The sequence below is a fragment of the Dipodomys ordii genome, unplaced genomic scaffold (assembly GCF_000151885.1).
Source record: "Dipodomys ordii isolate 6190 unplaced genomic scaffold, Dord_2.0 Scaffold191, whole genome shotgun sequence".
In the NCBI taxonomy this organism is placed as follows: Eukaryota; Metazoa; Chordata; class Mammalia; order Rodentia; family Heteromyidae; genus Dipodomys; species Dipodomys ordii.
This window is the reverse complement of record NW_012267407.1, coordinates 840,374-860,543: the sequence shown is the minus strand read 5'-3', so window position 1 is coordinate 860,543 and position 20,170 is coordinate 840,374. Positions and strand designations below refer to the sequence as shown.

Below are 20,170 nucleotides of genomic sequence, written 5' to 3'. Positions count from 1 at the left end.
GTGCTAGCCTTGAACTGAAGATCTGAGGGACAGTGCCCAGGCCCAGAGTTCAAGCCTCATGACCAACCCAAAAAAAAAAAAATCTGTTATCTCTGCATCTCACATCCCAGCAGGCTTCTACAGATGTCTACCCTTCATCACCCCCCCACACACCCATTGGGCATCTCCCTGCAGGCTGCCACGCCTCAATCATCTGTCTAGGTCCCTGGCCAGGGCCTGCCCTCCCTCGCCCTCCTGGATGACAAGCCCCCCTCCCCCGAAGCCCTGCCCCCTGTGGAAAAACCCAAGCAAAGGCTCCCAGCAATCTCCCGAGAACGCAGTACAATTCCTCAGCGTGTCCCATATTCCAGAGCCAAAGCCCCATAGAGGCGTTTCTAGTGAGAACATGGGTGAGTGTGAGGCAGAAGGCTGTGTTGGGCTTGTGGGGGACAAGGCAGATTGTAGGGGAAGGACCGGGAGGGGATGGTCTTCACTGTCTCATTCAGGTCTTCACAAATGGTGCCAGCCACATTTTGGGACAGGCCACCAGCTGCGAACAGTCTCATAGATATTCTTATCCCACCTCCCCGCCCCCTGCCTCCTTGGAGGCGTTGCCGGATGGAAGCTGCAATGTGGGTACAATCCAGGGCCTGAGGGGAGCAGAGGGGGTAGGCAGAGCGCCAGACACAGCCACCCTGTCCCAGGCTGAGGCTCTTCTCCACCTGCTACAGACTGACTTGCCAAGAGTCCATGAAACCCGGCCAGCTCATTGGACACACCCCTGAGAAGGGTGGACTATGTAAAACCAGTTCTATCAAAACCAGCCAGGCAGCTGGGTGCTCCAGGCTCACACCTGTCACCCCAGCTACTCAGGAGGCTGAGATCTGAGGATCACGATTCAAAGCCATCCCGGGCACAAAAGTCCATGAGACTTATCTCCAGAAAACTGGAAGTGGCATTGTGGCTCAAGTGGTAGAGCGCTAGCCTTGAGCTGAAGAGCTGAGGGACAGCGCCCAGGCCCAGAGTTCAGGCCCACGACTGGACCCAAGAACAAAAACAAAAACAACCTAGCCAGGCAGCTGAAGCCCAGGCTAGCTCATCCCATGCTGAGATCCAGGCCAGCCCAGGACCACAGAGCCTTCTCAACCATTTGCAGACATGATGCCCTGTGGGGGTAACTAAGGCAAGAAGGGCTGGGAGCAGGGCTCACGCTGCAGAGGACTGGCGAAAGCAAAGTCGCAAGCACAAACCCCCGTACTGACAAACACCAAAGCACCCATGAGGCACTTTTCCACGAGGTGTTTTCCCCACCATGCTACAGATGGTGCCACTCAGGAGAGGCTGAGATCTGAGGATGAAGGTTCAAAGTCAGCCCAGGCTGCAAAGTCCCTGAGTGGACTTGGGGCTAAAGTGGTAGCATGCCAGCCTTGACCAGAAAGGCTGACAGTGGCCAGGCCCAGAATTCAAGCCCCAGTACCAGCACAAAAACATATTTTTTAAAAAAGGAAAGTAAGAGCAGGAGAAGAAAGTAGAAAGAAGAGGGAGGAAAGGAGGGAAGGTGTACAAATGGTTGTCATCCCAATGTCCTTCCCAAAATAACGGTGACACTGCAGTCTCAAGGCCTTCTTTATTTAGGCAACAAAAAAGCCTGGGGTGAGAAGGGACAGGCACTCGGTGGCTGATGACCAGAAGCAGAAGCAGCAGTGGCCAAGAGGCAGTGTGGGGGCCCTGGAATCCAGACTCAGAACTGAGTGGAGGTAGCTTGAGCCAGGAGATAAGACTCCAATTCTGCCAGCCACACACAAATGTCTCCAGCACTAAAGAGTACCATTGCTATAAGCCTCCCAGGGTGGGCCAATCTGGGGGTCCTTGTGAGACAGAATGGGGTGACCCTTGACTGACTGGGCCCTCGTCAGTGCATCTTGAGGCCCCAGCTTGTGAGGGCTGACAGGGCAAGGAGGGCCTGGGCCGCGTAGTAGGTACCCATGATCACCAGGCGAGCATGAGGCAGGGGCTGGGCAAAGCTGTTCCAGGCAAGTACCCCGTCAGAGAAGGTGAAGAGCAGGGCGCCCCACGCCGTACACCCGTCCCGGGCCAAGCCCCGCCACAGCATGGTAGTCAGGACCAGCTCATAGGCCGCCACAGGCAGCACCATGCTGGGTGCCAGGTGTGGCAGGAGGCAGCCGTAGTACACCAGAGACGCCAGGAGGAGGCACAGCAACAAACTCAGCCTCAGGGATGAGAGGCCGAAGGCCTGGAGATAGAGGAGGTGGGCGGCAGCGAAGGCAACCATGCCTGGGGAAGAGATGAGCGTGTGGGAGCCAAGCGCCACTCGCCACCATCAATGTCCTGGCTGTGACATCGCCACCGTCAATGCCCTGGCTGTGACGAGGACTGGGTGCAGACACTGCCCCCGAGGCCATGGGCCCAGCGCACCTCACCCTCAGACCCTTCTTAGGCAGGGCCGCGTCCTAGGTCTGCTCTGTGTCCCCCAGACCCCCGCCATCTGTGAGGCCTTGCACCCTCAGCCCACCAGCCAGAAGGCCCTTTCCATCGTTATCTCCTGGCTCAGCAAGCTCCTCCTCCTCCCCACCCCAAGGTGCCCGGGCACCTCCTTCCTTCAAGACTCCCAAGGACCATCCCCTCCTTGGCAAGGCCTTACTTACCTGCTGGACACTCATTGAGACCCCCTCGCCCTCTCCTATGCTCCTCCAGGGCCCAACCCACCACTTCTGCCCCCTGCAGCTCTGAGCAGTAGTCTGGCTGTGCACCAGGTTCGGACCCCACCTAGCACCCTTAACCCTCACTCACCATAGATGAAGGCCTCGGGCCATATGAGGCAGGCGTCCCCCACCGCTGAGCACACAAGTGCTCCCTGGAGTAGCCTAGTGTAGGCCCTGCCCGGGGCCACAGCCCACAGGAACGCCACCAGGCAAAGAACAGGCAAGCACTTGACCAGGGCGCTGACCCAGGACTGGTGGCTCTCTGGAATCCACACCAGGAAGTAGATGGCACAGGCGAAGAAGAAGGGGCTCAGCCACAGGCAGACCTGTAGACGCGCAGAGGGAGATCAACGGGGACCCACAGGCGCCCAGAGGAGGGGCAAGCTGCTGAACCTCTCGGGAGCCCAGCCCTCAACCCCACCCATCACAATGGGTCTCCAGTGGGGTGTGAGGCAGGAGGATTGGAGGAGCCGGCTGCGTGAGGCAATACCATCTCAACCAAGCTCTCCGTGCTTCTTCCCCATCCCCACCTCGAGCCGCCCAGATTGTCTCTTTGAGGATCAGGATGTCCAGTCTCCCTGGCGACCTGCCGCCCAGGTCTCCTGCCAAAGACCAAAACCAGGTCTCCCAAACCAGCCTCCCCACAACTACTGATTCCCAGCCCCCCCATCTCATTGTCCCCAGCCTCTGCAGGCTCTCACTTGGACCACGGACGTCTTCAAGGGCACCCCCTTTTTCCTAGCGTCCATGTTGGTCCGTGACACCCAGAGTGGCTTCACAGGGTGGAGGGGCGGTCTCTTAGTTATACGTTAACCCAAAGACCGTCCTGTGGACTCTGACTGATAAGAAGGCTCGGGGAGATGCTGCCCCCACCCCAGATGGCCTTGCCAGGGCACCTGATAAGGTGCACATTGAGATCCAAGGACTCCCCGCCCTCTCGCGCAGCCTCTGCCAAGCACAAGGGGCCCTGGACTCTGGTCAAAGCAAGCGGTGCAGGCCTGTGGGTGTGGAAGCTGACCAGTGCCCACTGCAGGTGGACTGGGCTCCTGCTCCCAAGAGCACTGGATGAGATCACAGGCAACACTGGCTCAAGCCTCGCTCAACTGTACACATGCAAGTGAGCTTTCTCGTGGATGGGGGCCACTGGTGTCAGTGCCTGGCTCTCAGCCTCCCATATGGAAGATGGGGGCCAGTGTACTGGTCCCAGTGCATTGGCCCACCATTGGGCCATTATGTCCCCCTCACCTAGGCAACACACAAGCCCCCCGCCCACTAGGGGCACATGGACAGCTCTCCCGGCCCTCGAAGACCCCCCACCCAACCTGCCCGAGTAGGTCCAAGGGTTTGTGCACCAGCGCCAGAGATGGTCCAGGCTAGGTCTCTTCCTTCTGGAGTCCCTGCCTCTTTTGAATGTCCCCAACTCCCAAGACTGCTGTCCAGTGAGGGTCACAACCTCACCACCCCAGTTCCACCACTCTTGCCACCAGGAATCGTAAACTGTCTTCCTTTATTTATATTTGCAATATGAAATAGAAGCTCAGCACACACACATACTCACACCAGCCTGGGGGAGGGGGAGCCGGGACAAGGTCACTTGGCAGCAGGGCTGGGACCCCATACCCTTGGCGCAGGGGACCCAGCCGACCCGACTCGGGGTAGGGTCCCTGGGGATGTTGCCAGGGAGGCCCCACTCCTTGGGGTCAGGTGCCTGGGTCAGAGGGCAGGGTCTGGTGAAGGCACAACCCCCTGGGCAGGGCCCTCTGATGCCATCACCAGCTGCCCCTGGTGGACCTGAGCTGAAAGCTGGGTATGGGGTCTGCACCGGAGCACAGAGCACAGCACAGGACAGGAGCAGTGTTGGCCTTGGGACCCCAGCACAATCCTCACTGAAACAGATGGGAGTGTGCTTCAAAGCCCCGCCCCAGCACAGCCTGGCTCCCTCTCTCCTCAATATATATATATATGTGTGCACATGTGTATATACACACATGTATATGTATATACACACATACACACATATAATATATATATATATATATAATATACGTCTCTCTTTCTCTATGTGATTCTCTTTATTCTAGGAGGCAAAGCTCCGTAATCTTTCTTCTCAGTGCAATGGGGGAGGGTTCTGTCTCTCTGGCGCCAGCTTCCAGGCAGTCCAGAAAGAATGGAGGGGATGGTGAGGACAGGGCGCCCATCAAGGACACGCTGCCTCGCCGGGGTCCACGGGAAGGACGCGAGATTTGGCCACCACTGCCATGCGGCAGCTACCTGGGAACAAGAGACATAGGTTGAGTGTCCAGGCGCCTGCCACTGCCCGACCCCCAGGCTGCCGCACACTCACTGGGAGTCCGGGGAGCCGGGCCCTCCGAGAGCAGAGCCATTGGGCACAGGCGGAGGCTCATGGGCCCGAGCACTGTCAGGAGAGAGGACCTGGGTCACTTCCTGCCCCACTTAACCCTCCCTTCCTCTCCCACAATCCACTTTGAGGCTCACCTCTGGCTTTCAGGAAAGCTCAGAGTCTCTGGGTTCTTTCCCCCGTCCCTGGACCGGGGGTGTTGCTGGGCCCTGGAGGCTGGGACAGAGGTAGAGGGGTCTCTGGCTGCACTGTGGGCAAGAACAGCATGGGCATGAGTCGCCTCCACTGCACCTGTAGATGCATCCAGAACCCAGCCTGCCAGGGCCGGGTACCCCCTCCAGAAGAGGTCTCGAGAACCACCCACATGCCTATAAGGCCCAGGCAGCAGGCAAGGTGTGTGACCCCAGCTCCTTTCCACCTGCCACCTTTGTAGAAGCTCTTCCTGATGCAGGCTGAGGCTCTCACATGAGCCCCACCACCACACTCACGAGAAAAGCCCACCCAGCACAGGGGTTAATGATAATGAGGCAGCACTCAGCTACTGGCAGGTCAGGGATAGATAAGGCTTGGCTTTCTCTGCCCTCCCCCCCCCCACCAATAGCACAGAGGGGGCCCCCACTGGTCACCTGTCCAAGGAGCTGGGGGAGGAGCACATCCCACACAGGGTGCCCAGGTCGGGGGCTATGGAGGGAGAGGACAGACTGTCACTTGTCATCCCCACCAGCTGGGCACCCAGCCCCCCGGGAGGGAGGGAAGAAGGGAAGGCATGGCTCACCCGGAGCTTCCACAACCTCGAGGGCCTCAGCGGCTTCCTGAGGTGCTGAGGCAGTGCTGGCATCCTGAGACCTGATCAAAGGAGGACCCAAGGGCACAGCCATGGTCAGCACCAGGACTGCAGCTCAGCCCAGGCGTAGGTGCCAGCTCGCCTGCCCACCAGTCCCCACCTGAGCTCCAGGGCATCCTGGACTGGAGAAATGGTCGCATTCTGGGCGAGGGACATGCTGAGAGACACCATGGGGGCTGGGGGCCCAGCGTGCAGCTCCTCCTCCCTGGAGACTTGGGGACCCGTTAGGGTGTCCACAGGCACTGTGTCAAAGGTGGCTCTCCAGTTTGGGCCTGGGGCAGGGAGCAGGAGCAGAGTGAGCTGTTGCCTGCCACAGACAGGCACACACCCAGAACACAGAGTACAAGCGCTCGACACTCACTGAGAGGCTGAGATCCAGGGCTGGAGCAGAAAGGAGGGCCAGCCCCCACACAGGCTCCCCGGCGGTCCCCCTCCTCGTCCTCGTCCTCCTCGTCCTCCTCATCCTCCTCACTGTCCGTGCTGCCTCCACTCCTGCCCCAGACACCGCCTCATTAGAAGCCACGTGGGACCAGGCCACTGACCCCACATGGCCACAGGAGGCAGGAAGGGCCACTGAGCCCCAGGGCATACAGATGCTAAGGCCAGAGGGCAAGGAGGGAGCAACAGTGGTGAGGGGGTACCCCTACCACAGCCTCTAGGCAGGAATGCCAGCACTTGGCCTCCAGGGAGCTGTGTCTTCAGCCCTGGGAACGGCCGGCACATGTAGCTACGGACACACCTCATCATTACAACACACTTACATGAAAACACATGAATCACCACCTCATCCTTGCTAGTGAACAAGAACCTGTCCAAAGGCCCATCTGCTCTAGAACCAGCCAACAAAGGCTGGGCCCACACGAGAGCCTGACCCTAATCCTAACCTTGCCTGCCTGCCTGCCTGCCTGCTTGCCCGCCTGCCACAAGGCAGCAAGAGGAGGCCCACACCACCACCAGGGCTGGCATTAGGACAGTGGCAGACCAAGTCCAGCATGTGAAATGCTCCAAAGCCAAGACAGCATTTCAGATAGAGAATATTCAACTTGTATAATTCTGTAGAGAAGAGGCAAGGTGGATCTGTGGGCAGAATGTCCCTGGAGAAAGGGCAGTGGCTGGCAGAGGGCACCCAAGGAGCCAGGAAACTACTCCGGGATCCGGGCTTTCCCAGATCCAGTGCACATGTCCCCAATCAACTGTAACATGCACTCCACACATCACAGGGCAAGGAGCCATGAGTCAGTGCTCATGCCAGCTAGTATGCACAACACTAATCTACTTGTGATCACAGTGACCAGAGCACAAGCTGTCACCACCTCCAGAGGAATGTGGTCATGTCTCCCCCCCCCGCCCCCTGAACAAGGAGAGGGATACTGCCTGGAGTCATCTTATGCCCTTTATAGGAGAAAGTGCCCTGTCTCTTTTGCAGTCTGTCTCTACTGGGTTTCTAACACTCAAGACGAAGGCACCCCAAGCAATACTCAGGCAGCCCAAGCAATACTCCAATACACCTTCCTGACCTCCTCATGCACGTCAGCCTAGTCCCCACACATCTGAGAGCTCTGAGGCCCCTACACATGGGAGCTGAGATGTGGTAGGCTGGCTGGCTCACCGGACACCAGGTGGCTGGCCTGCACGGGATGCCCTTGACGGCTGGCCACTCTGCCAGGCACCGTATTCTCCATCAGACTCCACCAAGCCTTGGCCCTCCTCCTCCTCCTCATCATCATCAAACTGCTGGATGCGGTCCTTGTAGCAAATCTCCAACAGGTTGGCGTTGGGCTGTGGTGCAGAGAGGGAGGGGTCAACACTGCCTGCGGCCCTCCCACGACGCCCCCACTGGGCACAACCCAGATGGGTTAGCGGTGCTTACATTCTCATCATCAGCATTGAGGGAGAAGGTAATGTTGGCGGTCTTGTCAAACGGTGCACTAGAAGAGAAGGCAGGAGTATGGTGAGCCAGCCACGGGGTGGGGGCAGCATGGTTAGGTCACATTCTTTAACCTCACCTACACGATTCCTCGCTGCAAGTTCATCTGCTCCCTGAAACGGGTATGTTCCCCACCTTCAAGCCTCATATTCCCAGCATGCTCCATTCTCATAGCTACAGAGGATGTGTCCTCCATGAAACACTTAACACAAATACACTAACCACGGTGTGCAGTCAGGAATGGAGGGGGCATGCATGCAGTGCAGGAAGCTCCGAATCCCATTCCTGCACCCGTCCCCAGGGCAGCCTACAGCAAGTCACCTAACTCTGTGGAACCCCATAAAACCAAGGAAATAGAATCAGCACCATGTGTGGTTTGACAGGTGTAAGACTGACAGGTGTGGGACCATAAGAAGTTTGAATACACTTGGGTGTCTCCCCTCGGAGCAACAATTGACTGTTGTGATTTGGTTCCAGTCATTCCCTCTCACCAGCCACTTAGTGTGAGAATGGGGCACACCCAGTTTGCAGAGTGCTACAGAATCACTTATCCAATCAGGCTTTGGGTTTGTGGTTGTTATACGTGTGTGTGTGTTTGGGTTTGTGGTTGCTATACGTGTGTGTGTGTGTGTGTGTGCGCGCGCGTGTGCTGGTCTTGAGGCTTGAACTTAGCACTGTCCCTGAAATTTTTTGTTCAAGGTGCTCTACCACTTGAGCCACAGCTCCACTTTTTTGGTGGTTATAAATAAGAATCACAGACTTTGCTGCCTGGACTGGCTTCAAACACTGATCCTCAGGTCTCAGCTTCCTGAGTAGCAGCCCGCTATGCTTTCTTGTCTTTAGTGGGAGTGTACAGTGTTGTGAAAGGACTTTTCCGGGAACACACCTGACAGGGGCACTGATACCCAATGTGAGAACACTGAGCCAGAACCAATCACTGGGCAAGCTAGCAACATATCTTGACAGTCCTACAATCTGGGGCTTAAATTCTACAGTGAACTAAGAATCATCTTTGGAGTTTAATAAAACCCTCCATATTTCTGGCTATGTGAGATCTAAAGCCCTGTTCAGAGGCAAGTGATGGGCACTGTGGAGACATGGCACAACAGCCCTCACCATGCTCTGCCACCATCCCGGGCCTCGCCCCCTGTCTGCAGCAGCCCTCTGCTGGTAGTGACACTGAAGCACTCAGTCTCACTGAGGCGCCATGCTCTGTTCCCTGCCCTCAGTCTGAGGGTGTCTGCTCATGCTCTTGGCCTTCAGCGTGGGGAGGAAGACTACACGGTTTCAGGCCATGGCTGGGAAAGCTCAGAAGTATCTGCAGACTGGGCCAAGGTACATAAACAGATGACTGCCCATGGTGGACAGCAGATGGACACGTGTGGCATCATGAAGGGAACAGGACCACTATTCCACATATACAAGTACAGCACGTGCTGTGACAGGCAGGGCAGAGCCCACACCTGTGCAAGGGACACTTACTTCACACTTTCTTCCTGCTCCCCAAACTCTTCGTCATTAAAGCCAAAGTGGTCAATGAAGGCCGAGGTCATGCGCTGCATCTGGAAGTCCATGAAGGCCTGCAAGGGGCAGAGGTTGGTGCTGGAGGGGCTCCAGGGCAGGCAGACCCCCATTGTGGCCTGGCACAGCCTCAAGCCCACCTGCTGCAACACAGCCTCCTCAGGGAAGTTGAACTCCTTGAGCCGGTCATCCTCATCATCGCTGGAGGAATGGAGATGGTTGGTGTTCACCTGAGGACAGGGCGGTGAGGAGTCAGGGGCTGTGGGAGCCCCCAGATGAGGGCATGCAGGTGGGCCTGGGGTGCTGGCTAAGGAGGAAAACAGGGTGCCACAGGGACCGGGGACCTTACCAGATCCACTGTGTTCCTCTTGTTGGTCTCAGCCAGGGGTCCTGACACAAACATCTCCCACCGCTCCTGCTGTTCATCTGGCAATTCTGCATACAAGGGGTGGGGTAAGGTGTCTGCGGGTTCTGGAAGCCTCAAGACACCCCAACCCCCACAGCCCCAGCCAGCATGCCTCACCCTTTAGCAGCTGGCCTAGCTGCTCGGCATTGGGTCCCTGCTCCATGTTCTGCACCAGTGCGTTGGCCACACGCGTCAAGTGGCCCATGTAGCCTTTCCTTGGGCCTCCCCCAGACCTGAGCGTGGAGGCCACAGCTGAATGGCAGTCTGGACACCAGGTGCCTCAGGCCTTCTTCTAGCCCTCCCCACCACCTCATCCTCCCTCTCCCCTCCCTGTCCACCCATCCATGGAAGGAGCTGTGCTCACTGCACGCCGTCGTTTTCCTCCCAGGATGTGAGGATCCGCTCCACCAGGCAGCAGTGCTGCAGTAGCTGCAAGAGAGCAGCTGGGCTCAGCCCAGGGTCGTACTCAGGGGGTAGTTCAGGGGTCATACTCAGCGAGTATCCCAGGGGTCTGTTCTCAGGAAGCTCAGCAGCAGCAAGGGGGACCTGACCTGGTAAGGACATTTCCCCAGGCCATAACAGAGGCCAAAGACATCTGGCAGTTTTGTGGTTTTGGTTTTATGATTGAGACAGGGTCCCGGCTGTCTAGTCTAAGCTGGCCTTGAACTGATGATCTTCCCATCTCCTGAGTACTGACACTTCTGGCAGGCACCACCCCATGCAGCACTGTCTCTGGATCTCTACAGGGAGCATGCAGCACTGTGCACACAGCCTCCACCCTCCCAGCTCACACGAGGCCCCAGCATCCTCACCCCTGCTGCCTAATGAACCCTGACACCCCCAGGTGCTGACAGGGATACTGCTCAAAGAAGGTGGGAGAAAGGAAAGGGGAGGGCCTTCTGGGAGAGGGAGCCCTGGAGGGAGGTCAGATCTCCAGATAGGGGAGCAGGGAGTTCCAACTCACATGTTTCACAACAGGGTTTGGAACTGATGTGTCAGAGCTGCTGTCAGGATGGGGCCCTGAGCTCAGCATGGCGCTCACACACACCTCCACTTGCGCATGCAGGAAGTTGTTGAAGACGTAGTGGAAGAAGAGGTCCTACAGTGGGGCACAGGCTAGTACTGGAGACAACCCGCCCCACCCCCACGCCCCAGTCCCCAGACCCCGTACCAGCAAGGTGTTGGGCACGTCCAGAACCAGGAGCTCTTGTGTCAGGGCAGCGTCATTGGCACTCAGGGCACTGGCCAGGAGCTTGACCACATGCAGCCGCGTGTTGCCCAGAGGCGGGGCGAGGCTGCCCCAGGTCATCTGTAGAGGCTCAAGCTGCAGGAACAGGGAAACACGGGGCTCAGGGCCCAAAGCCACATTCTCTTCCACCCACCTCCTTTCAAGACCACAGAACTCTTCATGTTCCCAACCTTGGGAGGCTCAAGCAGGAGTTGGTGGAAGCAGCCAAGTCGAGGGCGTAAAGCATTCAGGACACCTGGGCTGAATGTGGCGCTGTCCAGGGCCCCCTGGGCCAGGAGCTCCAACTGCCCATCCACACTGCTGAAGAAGTTGTTCATGGTCATGGACTCGGACCTGGGGTAGGGGGAGGATGGAGGACAGTTGAGTCAGACAAGCCTGTGCAGCCATGTTCCCGGGGTGCCAGTCATCTGGACAGGTCAGGCAAATAGAGGAGGAATAGCCTCTCGCTGGGAACCAAGAAGGAGTCTAGACCAGCCACTCCTCTGCCCAGTGACCATCCAGACCTTGGAGTCTGGGGAGTTGGAACGGCTCTAGCAGAGGCCCCGCAGTCTCTGGCCAGTCCCCTCACCTTGGCCTCCTGGGTTCCAGCAGGGTCAACAGCACCTGGATTCCACTGACGATGACAGACGGGCTCTGCTCCCCCTCGAACATGTTGCTCAAGAGCTGCTCAATGGTTTCCTGCCTGGGGGGGAGAGAGAAGGTCAGAGAGAGGCTGGGGATCTCCCTACAGGGAGGGGAGATCAGAGATCAGGGAGGGTGGAGGCTGAGACAGCCCTGCTTGCTGGGTCCTGGCACTCGTTTTGCAAACCCACTTTTCCAGGGTAGCCAACAGCTGGTCTGGCTCAGGGCTGTCCTGGCCTTGGATCATCTGCTCTCGGCTCAGGCGGGTGATGTCACACAGGGACTGGGATGCATTGGAATGTTGCTGGAGAGGAGGAGAAAGTACCCATCACAAGCTGACCCTCCACGAGCAGAGCCACACACATGTGCTATGAGGAGGTGCAAAGGCTTCCAGAAAAGAGACAGGTGTACACACACGTGAGCACTTCACACTAGACCCTCTCCACAGCAGCTGAGAAAAGGAATGTAGCATTGACCAACACAATGAGGGCGTTCATTGCTGTTTTCCCCAATAGTGGCCCACGGCATGCTTGGTAAGTGTGCTCTACAACTGAACTACCATCTCAGCAAATGAACTTTGAAAACACCATGCCCAGATAAAGAGGCTGAGAAAAGAGGATGCTGTAGTATGTGGTCCCATTTGTATTACGTGTAGAAGAGAAATGTCCAGAGACAGAAGTACTTGTGCTAGGAGCAGAGGTATGAGGAAAAGTAGAGGACTGCTAATAACAAAGGTGTTTGTGCTTTGTTTTGTTTTTGTCAGTCCTGGGGCTTGACCTCAGGGCCTGAGCACCCTCCCTGAGCTTCTCTTTGCTCAAGGCTAACACCCTACCAACTTGAGCCACAGCACCACTTCCAGCTTTTTCTGTTTATGTGGTGCTGTGGAATTGAACCTAGGGCTTTGTGCATACTAGGCAAGCACTCTAGCACTAAGCCACTCTAGCACTAAGCCACCTTTTTTGTTTTGTTTTGTTTTAGCATCAATGTGGGGCTTATACTCAGGGCCTGAGCGCTGTCCCTGAGGCTCTTTTACTCAAGGCTAGCACTATTCTACCACTTTGAGCCACAGCACCACTCTAGTTTTCTTTTTTTTTTCCTTGCCGGTCGTGGACCTAAACTCTGGACCTAGGCGCTGTCCCTCAGCTCTTCAGCTCAAGACGAGTGCTCTACCGCTTGAGCCACAGTGACACTTGCGGCTTTTTCTGTTTATGTGGTGCTGAGGAATCAAACCCAGGGCCTCATGCATGCAAGGCAAGCACTCTACCACTGAGCCACCTTCCCAGCCCACCACTCTAGTTTTCTAGTCTCCTCAGGGGTCTGAGTAGCAAACACAACAGTCATGGCTAGACAAATGTTTAAGAAGTTTCTTCCTGTTTGACCAACTGTTGGTCAAAAGGAGTGCAGCTAAAACTAACCAAAGGAGGCATTATGCTTCCAGAAAAGTCCCAAGGAAAAGTACTGCGAGCCACAGTAGTGGCCTGTGGGATTGGGCTCTAAAGGAAAGGGTGGAGAGATTCAGCCAGTTAGTGTGAAAGTGGGTGATAAAGTTCTTCTCCCAGAGTATGGAGGCACCGTAGTAGTTCTAGATAACAAGGGTTATTTCTCCTTTAGGAATGATGAGACTCTTGGCAAGCATGCAGCGTGGACACATGGTTGAAATGGCATCATGTGAAGCTGCCCATGCCATGGAAGGCCTCAGATCTTCTATCATGTACATAATTTCCCTATCTCTTTTATAATAAAACTGATGGTAACTAATGATAAAAATAAAAAAATTAAAAAAGGCCAGGAACCAGTGGCTCACGCCTATAATCTTACACACTCAGGAGGCTGAGGTCTGAGGATCACAGTTCAAAGCCAGCCCAGGCAAAGAGTCCGTGAGACTCTTCTCTCCAATTAACCACCAAAAAAACCAAAAGTGGCGCTGTGGCTTAAAGTAATAGAGGGCTCACCTTGAGCTAAGGAGCTCAGGGACAGTGCCCATGACCAGAGTTCAAGCCCCATGACCAACAAAAAAAAATGTCTTTCAGGGACTTTCCTGCCAGGCTGGCTCTGAACTTCAGTCCTCAGATCTCAGCTTCCTGAGTAACTAGGATTACAGGTGTGAACCACCAAGTGCCTAGCTGATCACAAGGTTTCTTAATTGCAGTATAAAAATGCTTTAATTTGATGTGGTGACAGTTCTACAACCCTTTGAGTATGCTGAAAGCTACAGAATTAGAACTCTGGGAGGCAAAATGTATGCACTGTTCTCCTGGTAGACTGTCACAAAAGTTGTCAGGATCAGGCACCAGTGGCTCACACCTGTCATCTTAGCTACTGAGGAAGCTGATATCTGAGGATCAAGATTCAAAAGCCAACCCAGGCAGGAACATCCATGAGACTCTTATCTCCAATAATCCACTCAGAAAACCGGAAGTGACAATGTGGCTCAAGTATAGAGTGCTCAGCTTGAGCTGTTGAGCTGAAGAGCTGAGGGACAGTGCCCAGGCCTAGAGTTCAAGCCCCATGACAAAAGAAAAAAAAAAAAAAGCAGTTCTCACGACATGAGCAGAGAGTGGAGCTTATCCCAGCATGCAGCTCAGGCCCCATCCTTGCCCTCATCCCTCAGGCCCCCACAGGGGTCAAGGAGATGTGGACACACAAGTGGGTACACTGCACCCTTTTTTTGCCATGTGCCCTTCAAAGTGGGTAAGCAGGGTGTGGGCACAGCGGGAGGGAGGAGCCGGGCTATGTCCGCGGCACTCACATTGTCATCTTTCGATGGGTGAATCTGTTCGATCAGCCGCTGGACAATCTTCTCCTCATTGAGCCACTGAGGGACAAGGGCAGGGGCTGTCAGGTCCCCAGCCATGTGCCACCGCCCCCCCCCCACCCTTTGGAAGCAGGCCCTCTCACATTGAGGACATCCTGCCGCAGCTGCGGCCGCTCCACGCAGGTAAGCAGGCGCAGGAGGAGGTCCATAATGGCTGAGGTGCCTATGTGTCGCAGCAGCAGGTCCACAAAGTCATCCTTCTTGCGCAGGAAGGACACAAGCTGGGGGCACAGGGCAGCATCAGGGCACAGGCTCTCAAACCCAGCCCTCCACCCCGTCTGGGTGCCGAGGGGTGGCAGGCACCTGATCCGTCTTGCGGTTGATGAGGACCCCCATGACCTTGCTGAAGAAGCTAGCAAGCAGAGGATTGAGGCTGCCACCACTCTGTAGGAAGCCATAGAGCCGGTTCAAGAGGGACTCATCTGCACCCAGGGCGTCATTAATCTGGGGCACATCAGAGGTCAGGATATCGCAGGCCACACTGGGGTACCTGGGAAGGAACACACACAGTGAGGGGCTCACGGGGGTGGAAGGAGGCCCATCTTTATACACTGGAAACTGCTGGGTGCCCACAGCACCTAACCATTGAGGTCTGGAAACTGTAGTTCCATACCAGGCCAAGCAAAAGTTTGTAAGACTATATCTCGAAATAACCAGCAAAAACCTGGACTGCAGAGCACCAGCCAAGCAAGCAAGCAAAATGCATTGAAACCCTGGTACTGAAGGGGGAAACAAAAACACGCACACAGTGCATGCACACACATATGCACGCACACACGTATACATACACACACACACATACACACACCACGAAAAAGCAGAAGGGAGTGGCTAACATAAAATGTGAGTGGCAAAGGGCTCCGTGTCTAGAATGGGAGCAGTGTGGATCACAAAGCCTGCCCAGGCAGAGCCTGGTCCTCCCACCCAGCTCCCTCACCCCCAAACCTCAGCTCCTGAGTGCAGGAGTGGGTGGGGACTCACTTGTAGCGCAGCCGCTCCTCACCACTGATGGGCGGCTCCTGGGTGACCCAGGCCACCATGGCTTGCAGGTGGGGAGGCTGCAGTAGGAAGTCCAGCAGCTTTCGGTTGACGACCTTGCACTCCTGCAGCACGTCCTCCTCATCCAGCAGCTCAGGAAGGCTCAGGTCCTCCCGTTCCAGCAGTGTGTCCAGGTGCGAGCTTGTGTGCAGGTCAAACTTCCAAAACATGGCGCCCTGCAGTACCACAATCCACATGTCAGACCCCTGAGTCTGGGAGCCACCAATCCCTCCCCACCATGGTCCTGGACTCAGCACCACATCACACATGTTCAGTATCCCAACAGGAAATAGGCCCGCCTGGAAGCCCCAGCCACTGCCTCCAGCCTAGCTCCCTTTCCTACAGGGCAAGGTGTCCTCTACCCTCCTCAGGAGGGAGGCCTAGCGAAGGCCTCAGCGTGGACCATGTGGGGCCCGCACGGAGAGGCCCAACACCGCCCAGTGACCTCAGTCTGTCCCAAACCCATGTCCATCATCCCCATCTGGGCAAGGATACCACTTGAACTTCTGGCTTCAAATTCAGTGCAGTCTCTATTTGCTGAACAAATTCAAATGCCCCATGGCCACCAGTGCACAGCTGGTGCCCATGCCGTGAGGGGCAGTGACAGGGAGAAAGGAAGTCTGTGCGTGGAGGCTGCGACTGTTGCCTGGACACTGCACACACACAAACACACCCAACCATCGTCTCACCCGTCACCCCACGCCCTTGCCTGGGACAGGACAAACACCACTTCTGTCCTGGTCAGTCAGCTCCCAGGATAGCCACTGACAGGGCCCAGAGAAATTCATGCCAAGAAAAACAGCCTCAACAGAGGAATACAGTAGGCTACAAACACCCAGCTCCATAGCCACAAGCAGCACACACAGGGCACCAGACGACAGACAGACAGCAGCACTGCCCCAAGCCCAGTGAGCACTAAGGAGCTTCTTCCTCACGAGGAGCTCCAGAAACCAGGGCAGCAGAGCCAACCCGTGTCCACAGCTGCCGATCAACAGCACACACGCCAAACGTGACTTCCACTCCTCACCACCCCTCGCACAGGAGGGGAATGGAAGCCTGGGTAAGGTGGATGGCCTCAAGGATGGGCACCTATGTGCATCTTGCCAAGGGCAAGGCACTGACCACAGCTGCCTCCTCCTACCTCGGAGGAAGCTGGGAAGAGGCGAGGCAGCACAGCAAGCACAAGGTGCCTCAAGTTAGGTACAGAGGCTAGTCCCCAACCAACCTGCCAAGCCATCCAGGCCTGCCCCTGTCTACCATCCTGCTGTGCTCTCTGGGAAGCACATTCAGAGCTGCCTGCAAACACCTCCTCTCAGTGAGGTACACCTCTCAGTGTGGTACACCTGCACTGATTCCAGAACCTTCCCTAAGTTACTGAACTTGAGGGTATGCCGGTGTATGCATGTAGCATAGAACACAGCACTGTGATGGCAAATGCTCACAAATATTAGCTGACAGACACCTATCTCCAAATCATGTTGTCACCAACCTTTGTCTATGAGATAGGAGGCAATCTACTCACTGGGGAATCCAAGTAAAATCATTCCCACCAGCCCCCCAGTCTCTCCCCTGCCAGCTGTAGGGAGGAAGGAATGGCAGGGGAGGGAACCTTAGGGCACAGGTATGGAGAAGGAAGGCAGAAGCGCTCCTATTTCACAGGAACCCCCAGTTTCGGCAGACCAGCTCAGGGGCTCCTTCTTACTTTGTATCCCCAACTTAGCAATGAGGAAATCAGGCCAACAAGAACCCTGGTCACAGATGAGAAAACTGAGGCTTAGTAGTAGTGAGTCAGCTCTCACATAGCACGTGAACAGCAGGGAAGGAAGGGCGGGAGGATGGGATGGGAAGGGGCTTCCCAAGCACTGTCAGGGTACCTGGGACTAGAGTAACCACAAGGATCAACTGCTAAGCCCAAGGGGAGACGTGGGTGTGGAAATCAACAAGAAGTTCAACATGGAGAACACACAGCCTTCTCTACAAGGGAGTCTTGCACGGCAGTAAGACCAGGCAGGGCAGGAAGCTTCCCCGGCTGAAAGAACCAGGCCAGGCACCAAGAGCCACAAGTTGTACAGGCCATCAACACGACACACCCAGAAAAGGTGAAGTTGCCAGAAGTTGAAAGTTAGAAGAACAACTGTTAATGGAAACAGTTTCTTTTGGGGTGGTTTTCTAAAATGTTCTAAAAACAACCATAAGAGAAAAAAGAAATTAAAAATAAAATCAATTGTTGATAGTTCCACAAAGTTGTAAATATACTAGGGAACTACTGAATTGTGTTGTGGGGTTTTTGGGGGGGTAGGGGGAACAGTATAGGGATTTGAACTTAGGGCCTTGCACTGCTAGGAAGGTGCCCTCCCACTTGAGCCACACTGCCAGCCCCTAATTGTGGACTTTAGGTTGAATAAACTTTATGGCATAGGAATTCTACTTCAACAAAAATAATACGGAAAAAAAAAGCTGTCTTGGGCCACTATACTGAGGCAGGTAGGCTGGCCTGGCAGAGCTGAAACTCACCAAGGTTCTGCTCCAGTGGGTTCACCCACCCTTAAACCAACATCCTGGAGATAAGCCCCTCACACAGTGGGTGGGGGCAGGGCCAAGCCAGCACCTCTGGGAAACCCAGGCAGCTACCCTCTCACTACTTTGCTTCCAGTGGAGACACAAGGTTAAGGGTTTCCACTGTTCCCATCCAGAAAGGGATGCAGAAGAACACATAGCCTACCAGCTACCAAGCAGCAGAACCCATTACACCCTGGTCCCTTTTCTCACAGCTAGGCCCATTTTTTTTTTTTTTGGGTCGGTCATGGGGCCTGAACTCTGGGCCTTGGCGCTGTCCCTCAGCTCTTCAGCTCAAGGTGAGCGCTCTACCATTTGAACCTCAGCGCCACTTCCGGTTTTCTGGTGGTTAATTGAGAAGTCTCACAGACTTTCCTGCCCAGGGTGGCTTTGAACCGAACCGCGATCCTCAGATTTTAGCCTCCTGAGTAGCTATGATGACAGGCGTGAGCCCCCAGCACCCAGCCCATCCACTCACTTCTCAGACAGATGGCTAAAGGACACAGGCCATGGCTACCTCTTCCATTTTCAGGGACTAGTCAGGAAGGTGCTGGCTATATGGGGTGTGGTATCTAGGGAAGTCCACATAAGCTTAGGCTCCACCAACAGGCAATCCCTTGAGAATTTAACCGAGGTTGATCTTCCAGAATCACCAGGGTCAAATGCATGCAGCTGTCACCTTGCAAACTTTGCTTTTCAGGCTCTAAACAATGAAGATGCCAATACAGAAAAACTGGGAGAAGGGAGAAAAACCTTTCCCTCCCCACAAACCTTCAATTTGCTTCAGCCTTACTTATTACACCTGACTCTCAGCATTACCTTCCCGCTTAATGAGCTTGCCAACAGGCAGGAGAGGCTCTGTTCTCGTTCTCTGGGCCTTTGTGTCCCTGGCTGTGAGAGACACAGCCAGCAGGAAGAGCTGCTGTGACTCAGGGCAGGAGGCCCCCACACAGGTGTCCCTGAGACCACATCCCTGCCCTCTCCAACAGAACTGTAAGAGACGGTCACCACCCCAGGTGACAGCTCTCAAAATAGAAAAGTAGAGAAGCGACTCACAAAGTCTGTCCAAGTGAGCCCAGTACTGTCCTCGGACCGTTCAAACACTCAGGCTGGAACCACACAGCCCGCCACCCCCATCAACCCGCTGCAACTTTCAGCAACTTCAAGAAAACGGAAATGACTACCACTGGTTTTAGCAACGGTTTGAAAACCATGACTCTAGCTGCAAACGGAAGAAGGGGAAATTGTAAACGAAGCCACTGTAAGGGAAGCCATTAAACACGAAAACTACCTCAGCCTGTCCTGCCAACTACACCACTCTCTCTAGCTTGTTTTGTTGCTGCTGCCACCACTGTCTCTTCAAACACTGCCCTGCCTGACCTGCCCCAGCGACCAAGCCTTCAGAATGGAGGTCAAAGGCCACCACCAGAGGCCTCCGGGAGGGCACATGAGGACAGTCGCTGAATGCTCAGAGGTTCAGCGGAGGCTCCAGCATCCGGGCAGTCCACAGGCTGGCCAAGCACTCCAGGAGCAGAGAAAACCTGAGGCTGGGAAGGTGATTCAGTGGTAGAGCGCTTGCCTTATATGCATGAGGCCCTGGGTTCAATTCCTCAGCACCACATAAGCAAAAAAAGCTGGAAGTGGTGCTGTGGCTCAAGTGGTAGAGTGGTAGCCTTGAGCTAAAGAGCTCAAGGACAGACCCCAAAATTTAGGACCCCCGACTGGAAAGAAAGAAAGAAAGAGAGAGAGAGAGAGAGAGAGAAAGAAAGAAAAAAAAAGCAGGCCTGCCAGATACTGGTTTCTCACGCCTGTAATCCTAGCTACTCAAGTGGCTGGGATCTGACAATTGCGGTTCAAAGCCAGCCTGGGCAGGAAAGTCTGTGAGACTCTCATCTCCAATGAACCACCAGAAAACTGAAACTGGCACTGTGGCTCAAGGGATAGAGCACTTGCCTTGAGTTGAAGAGCTCAGGGATAGCACCCAGGCCCAGAGTTCAAGCCCCACAACAGACTGGGGGAATGGGGCGGGGGTGGGGAGTAGTTAAAAAAAAAATTAAAAAAAGCAGGCGTGACAGCTCTTTAAAAGGCTGGGTGGTTCAGGAGCCATCCCCAAGCAGGATCTGCCAGGTACA

General features: G+C 55.4%; 2 protein-coding genes across 5 annotated transcripts; both read right to left on the bottom strand.

The window, feature by feature from the left end:
• Positions 1–1,589: 1,589 nt before the first annotated feature.
• Tmem86b (transmembrane protein 86B) lies at positions 1,590–3,920 on the bottom strand. Its single transcript, XM_013034559.1, has 3 exons — positions 3,404–3,920; positions 2,791–3,028; positions 1,590–2,274 (listed from the first exon to the last, which is right to left on the bottom strand). The coding sequence occupies exons 1-3, from the start codon at positions 3,449–3,451 to the stop codon at positions 1,892–1,894; spliced, it is 669 nt and encodes a 222-aa protein (XP_012890013.1). The 5' UTR covers positions 3,452–3,920; the 3' UTR covers positions 1,590–1,891.
• Positions 3,921–4,190: 270 nt separating this feature from the next.
• Positions 4,191–19,146, bottom strand: Ppp6r1 (protein phosphatase 6, regulatory subunit 1). Of its 4 annotated transcripts, XM_013034580.1 has the most exons (24): positions 19,095–19,146; positions 15,426–15,658; positions 14,748–14,934; positions 14,528–14,665; positions 14,379–14,444; positions 11,821–11,933; positions 11,577–11,690; positions 11,179–11,341; positions 10,931–11,083; positions 10,724–10,858; positions 10,124–10,188; positions 9,877–9,992; positions 9,703–9,788; positions 9,494–9,583; positions 9,315–9,412; positions 7,776–7,833; positions 7,515–7,684; positions 6,267–6,397; positions 6,006–6,177; positions 5,837–5,907; positions 5,688–5,742; positions 5,199–5,309; positions 5,047–5,118; positions 4,191–4,973 (listed from the first exon to the last, which is right to left on the bottom strand). In XM_013034580.1, the coding sequence occupies exons 2-24, from the start codon at positions 15,650–15,652 to the stop codon at positions 4,970–4,972; spliced, it is 2,595 nt and encodes an 864-aa protein (XP_012890034.1). In that variant the 5' UTR covers positions 15,653–15,658; positions 19,095–19,146; the 3' UTR covers positions 4,191–4,969. The 4 variants fall into 4 exon arrangements, with proteins under 4 accessions (XP_012890034.1, XP_012890032.1, XP_012890035.1 ...); XM_013034578.1 differs by lacking the exon at positions 19,095–19,146 and having other exon boundaries at positions 15,426–15,680; XM_013034581.1 differs by lacking the exons at positions 5,047–5,118; positions 19,095–19,146 and having other exon boundaries at positions 15,426–15,680.
• Positions 19,147–20,170: the final 1,024 nt, after the last annotated feature.